The sequence below is a fragment of the Silene latifolia genome, chromosome X (assembly GCF_048544455.1).
Source record: "Silene latifolia isolate original U9 population chromosome X, ASM4854445v1, whole genome shotgun sequence".
Taxonomy (NCBI): Eukaryota; Viridiplantae; Streptophyta; class Magnoliopsida; order Caryophyllales; family Caryophyllaceae; genus Silene; species Silene latifolia.
In genome coordinates this window covers 144,450,308-144,456,213 of record NC_133537.1, presented here as the reverse complement: position 1 = coordinate 144,456,213, position 5,906 = coordinate 144,450,308, and the positions used below count along the sequence as shown (strand labels likewise).

The 5,906-nt window shown below is 40.9% G+C and overlaps 1 protein-coding gene across 1 annotated transcript; it reads right to left on the bottom strand.

Annotated features, from left to right (window-relative positions):
* Nucleotides 1-5,209: 5,209 nt before the first annotated feature.
* Nucleotides 5,210-5,614, bottom strand: LOC141618480 (uncharacterized). The gene has a single exon (XM_074435594.1). It carries the CDS (start codon nucleotides 5,612-5,614, stop codon nucleotides 5,210-5,212), a length of 405 nt encoding a protein of 134 aa, XP_074291695.1.
* Between the last annotated feature and the right edge of the window lie 292 nt (nucleotides 5,615-5,906).

Sequence of the window (5,906 nt, the reverse complement as noted above, 5' to 3'; positions counted from 1 at the left end):
AAATTGAGACCTATACCCGCACCCTTGAGGTCCTAATCCAAAATGACTAGGAGGGATTCACCGAATTCATATCTCTTTAGAGAAGGGTGAGCTCCCAAATGGTAAGCAAACCGAGCGAGTCAACCCTGGTGGAGAAATGCGTCAACAACCTCCGTCCAGTATATGCCAACCTTCTAAGGTACCAAAACAACAAAACCTTTCAGGATCTGCAAATCCTTGGGACCCGTATTGAGGATGACAAACGCAAGGGCGTCTTGGCCAAAACCACGGGTAGAGGCTATCAAGGGTCTACATCAACTTGAACCCGTCCATGTGATCAAACCAATAAAATTGACGAGGTCAACCTCCTCTAACCAACTCCAAAGAAAGAAAAACGTCCCCAAAATACATACACCAATTTGGGGTCGGCATATGCCTGCACCCTAAAGACGCTCATGGAACATGGAAAATTGCAACCAATCGGGCGCACTCAAGACTCTCTTACGCAAAGAAAACTCATTTTTGGAACCCAAACGCTTATTGTCAATATCACCAAGGCAAGGGCCATGATACCGAAACTTGCTTCAAGCTAAAGGACGTCATCCAAGACATGATTGAGAAAGAAGAGCTACCCCTACCTCCACCATCAAAGCTAAACAACAAAGCTAACCCCTTGAAGATACACGCCATTTCAAATGATGAACCAACTCTAGATTTCTCATACCTTATCTTACCTATTGAAGACAAAATCAATGCTTTGGGAAATGACGCCCCGGACAGTATGTTCATGTTTAGCGTTACCTCCATGCTTACCATATTTCAGCAAATCGAGAGAACTACTGCAAGCTAGTCTCTCTGAAAGGATCGCCCGGCTTGAAGATGGTTACTATCGACAAATGTTTAACCCACCAACACACATGCCGCGTCCAAGGGAGGGTCCACCAAATACCCAAACCTCCTAATTTCAAAGTGGACCGCCTCCGTGACCATTTTGGCGCGCACCCTCCGACATAACTCACCACAATCACATTCAAAAAAATCACCCTCACAAAAATTACCCTCCGAGGAACACTCCCTCAAGTTTTATTCGCGACCCGGAAATCAACGGCATTTGGAGATAATTTAGACGACGTCTACATCGTCCTTGAGGGAGTGTTCCTCGGAGGTATCATATCCCTAACCATCTCAACAGGCCCCTTGGAGAGACAGGCTAGTTTCCAAGTAGTCGACATAGAAGCATCATTCAACATGCTCCTAGGACGCCCTTGGATCAATGTTGTAAAAGATGTCACTTCTACCCTTCAACAGAAGATTAGGGTCTCGTTAAACGGAAAGACAATCACCATTCTCGCATCCCCAATCAAAGCTTTCATGGAAAAGGGGATAGCCTCTCTGTAACACCCCCTTCTTACCTGGCCAAGGTAATTAGGAGATATTACCGTCTAGGTTTCCTGACGTAGTGAAATCGGAATTACAATTAAGAAACTCTATATATAAATAACAAGTTTAGCGATTTACATAACTGTAAATGGATAAACAAAAGAATAAACCTCGTGACTAATATCTATGTTATCTATCAACTTTCCAAGTACACGACTCCATGTCCAAAGCGCGTCCCGTCTTCCGCGTAACACAAAACAACCCGTACTCAACCTCCTCCCCATATGATCGGAAATATTATATGGATCAACATAGACCACCCTAGAAATAGGTGACAATTACACAGACAGACAACACGTAAGTTTCAATAAATAAAGTGAGACACAACCCAAAGTGTATGAGTATGCAACATGACTATGACACATGAATGAGACACTATCAAACAGTTACCACGCTGGTACTAGGACACGCCTAGACGTACCCACAGCCACCGGTGCCAGAGACACACCCACGACACAACAGCACATAAATAGGTACCGGGACACGCCCAGACGTACCGGGTTCGGAAGCCAACCAGATCCCCTTCCAGACATCGTGTCTCAACCACACGAGTCCCTCCATACTCATGTCATTAATATGCACATCCCTCTTATAGTGGGAAGCTCCAAGAGGCGACCCGAGCAGGAGACGGTCTCCCAACCGCCTCCCGTCTCCTCAACAACAAGTAACCAACATAAACCATCATGTCCTCCAATATGCATGACAAGCACAATAAATGCCACATACCACACAATATACCTATTCGCGACTCATCAAGTCGTCTTAATCAATACCATGTTATAATGCATTTCTAGTAACATATGAATTTACGACAACATGTTATAATGGAAAGACCATTAAAACACGAATCACTTGACCATTCAAATATATTGAAACTGAGTAGGATTAACCTACCTTTTAGCATGCTCCATAAGCAATCCAATAAATAATATCTCTCCATAAACCCATTACCTAAAATATATACAACTAATACACACAATTACTAACAAACCTAATTACTAATGTAATTACAAAATTTAATATAATAAATTTAAATCCCGACTCATGCCCATGATACAATAATTAAATCTCGACTCGCTCACACACATACTCCCTCTTTCATAAACGGCAGCCACCACCGGCTACTGCTGCCACTGTGGATTACCACCACCAGCCATGGTGGACGACGGCCAGCAGCTCCCGCCATCCGCAATAGCTAGAGCAACAATACAACAACACACACGACACATACCCACACCAAACACCACCAAAACCTAACCACCAGCCACCACCGGCTCCCCGTCCTACCGACACAAGCCACCACTGTGGTCTCTCTTGACCACGGTGGACCCAACAACCAGCGACCACAATAATGACACATGACCAACAACAACAACAAAAACACCGTACAACAAACACCAACATCAACCACACACACTCGAATGCCCTCTTTTGAACCAATTTTACACGCCCTTACAACTACCCAAACCAGCACCTATGATCACCACAGTGGCCCTCCATCAACCCACGACATCCCCAGAGCCATTCACACTTGGTCAGGCCGCGAAATAAGGGTAAAAAATCCGTCTTAAGAAGGTTTAAAAACAACAAAAATAAGCATATAAATACACGGTCAAACTCGGTTTTTGGTGGTCAACGGTGGTCAAAGAGGTAGCCAATGACGGTTAGAGGTGAGCCAAGGTCGAGGCGGGTCAATGGTATAAATTAATTAATATATAAACTAGTATAAGACGGTCTTACCTTACGGTCTCAAGGCGGAGGGACAAAATCTTCACGTTTCTCTTCCTTTTTTTCTCTCTTCCTCTATTCTCATTTGTATGGTGGATTTTGTGAGATTTTGAATGGATACGATTGGTGGATAAGGGGAAGTGGAGTATATATAAGGTGGGTGCAGTATATATATATACATATCTTATATTATTATTATTCCGTCTCATACTTAACTCGTAAAATACAATATAATATTATTTATATAATTATAAAATACGGAATATTACAGTCTTCCCGCCTTAAAACGAACTTCATCACGAAGTTCACCTCACTCTCTCCTTTCCAACCACTCACTGAAGTATCATCACCTATTCCCAAGTACTCATCCCAAAGTTCTTTGCTCAACTCTCATAACTTCCTTTCATTCCATACTTTCTCTTTCCTAAATTTTAAATTGTTAAATCCACTCCCCATAAAAAGAGAACTTCAAGATGTCCTTAAGTTCCCTATCAAACCTCATAGTGTGATCCCATACGTTCATTACTAAATTTCACAAATGACTATGTTCCAGCTTCAAAACTCTCACTTACTTATTGCAAATCCGTAATTAAATCACATATAGTCATAACGCCATCGATCTAATCCCACTCGACAAGCACAAGGTCCAGCCCATGTTTTGAAACTTTAATCTCATAATAACTCTCAACTCATGTTGGTTATATGGATACATATCTATCACAGGTAGACCTGTCAAACGGGTCAAACAAGCGGGTTACGGGTTCGGGTAAAATACAGGCCGGGTCTATTTTGGGTTTGAAAAATACGGGTTTATACGGGTCGGGTTGTAATACTCCGCATTTTTTTAATTAATAATTTATAATTTATAAGATGTGAATAAATAATAGTTGTTGTTGTAAAAAGAAAAACAAAATAAGCAAACAATATGGATCGGGTGTTGGACCGTGTTAGACCCAAGGTTAGTTCGGCCGTGTGGCACACGGTTTGGACCGAGTAAGGGGGAGGTAGTATGTGGTTTGGGTGTTATCTATGTATTAAGATATTTTCATTAGTTTAATATTACAACCAACTTCCTAGAACCTTCCTCCTTCACCTACCAATTAATAAAAATACATAACCTATGCCTCACCATCATAATTATTCCACTTCAAAAACTCAATACATATAATTGTGAAGAAGAGCTTTTGTGAGACAACCTTAAGACGGACTTTTCATCTCGCGGAAATTAATTATGGTAAGTTGTTTTATCGCCTCACATCAATTATTTACGTTTGACCTTGACCTGTACCTTTGACCGTGGACTGGCCGTGGCCGTAGGAGTGCGTTGACCGATGGGTTTGACCACCGCCGGGTCAACCGTGTATGGGGGTGTATTTTGTGACGGTTTTGCGGGATTGTTTTGCGTAGTTTACATCTTAAAGTCTTTAATAAGAATAGTTTATAATTATACATAATTTAATTTACTATTTAGGTGGTGGATTTGTGGAAGAAGGTTTTTCATTATTTGATTGATTTGTGAAGAATTGCTAAAGGTAGGTTAACAACTCAACTGTGTTATTTGGTAATTGGTGAATTGTTAAAAGATGGATTATTGTTATAATTGTTGTCTTGAGCATATCGTCATAATTGTTGTCTTAGTTATCTTATAATCATATTATTGTTGTTGTTGTTAGTTGTTCGGCTAGGCACGGCGGTGTTTAGAGTTTGTCGTGGACCTGAGCAGTACACGTTTGGTGTCGATTGAGATGGTTTGATGTGTCACACGGTTTGGCTGCGTGATTGAGACGATCTTGGCTTGTGTTTCTTTATTGTATCTCATTGCAGGTTATCGTATTATTATTATATTTTTTTTTTGATAAAATATAAGTAGTATAAAAAAATTAAATCGTCACAATACATGGCATTTGGGCCTAAAGATCATGTGGTCATAAGACCATGAACCGGATTCCAAGAAGCAACTTAAGACAACAATCAGAAATAGAGGAACTAAAACAACAATTCCAGATCCCCTTTTCACTTCATCCATTATATCAACAATCTCCCTTTCTTCTTCTTCTACTCTTCATCCCCCATTATCCACCTTAGAATAGAGTAATTTGTCCCTGGCTTCGATTGGATTCTTGATGTAGTCCCGGAATTGATATTTCAGATCCATTAAAATGGCTTGAATGATCTTCTCCGGTCTAGCGAGAACGGTTTCATGCTTGTACAAGTTCCGTTGTTGCCAGACAGCATACAAACAAGCGTTGTAAATCGCATTGACCATATTTTTCCGATTTTGTGATCCTATCATTTGAAGCCTCCATTGAACCGAGTCACTGTGAGGAAGAGCGAGACCAAGTTTCTCCCCCAGAAGGTTAAGGAGTCGTCTACTGTAATAGCAGCGAAAAAAGAGATGATCCATGGTTTCCACTTCATTTCGACAAAGATGGCAGGTAGCATCTTCAATTATCCCCAATTTGTGCATTTTTTCATTTGTGTTCATATTATTGTGATGATAGATCCAGGCTAGAAATTTATGCTTAAACAACGTTAGTTGGATCCAAATCAAGGACGGCCAGTCTTGAACTTCCCCTTTGTGACGGATGAGTTCATACTCCTTAGCAATAGAATATTCTTGCCCCTTGACATTTTTCCACATATCCTGATGGTAAGAATCATAAAAGATAGTCTTGGTTTGACATATTTTCCTCCAAGCCCAACTTGAATTGGAATTTGGAGAATAATCTAACCAATTCATCCCCCTGAGATATGTGTGG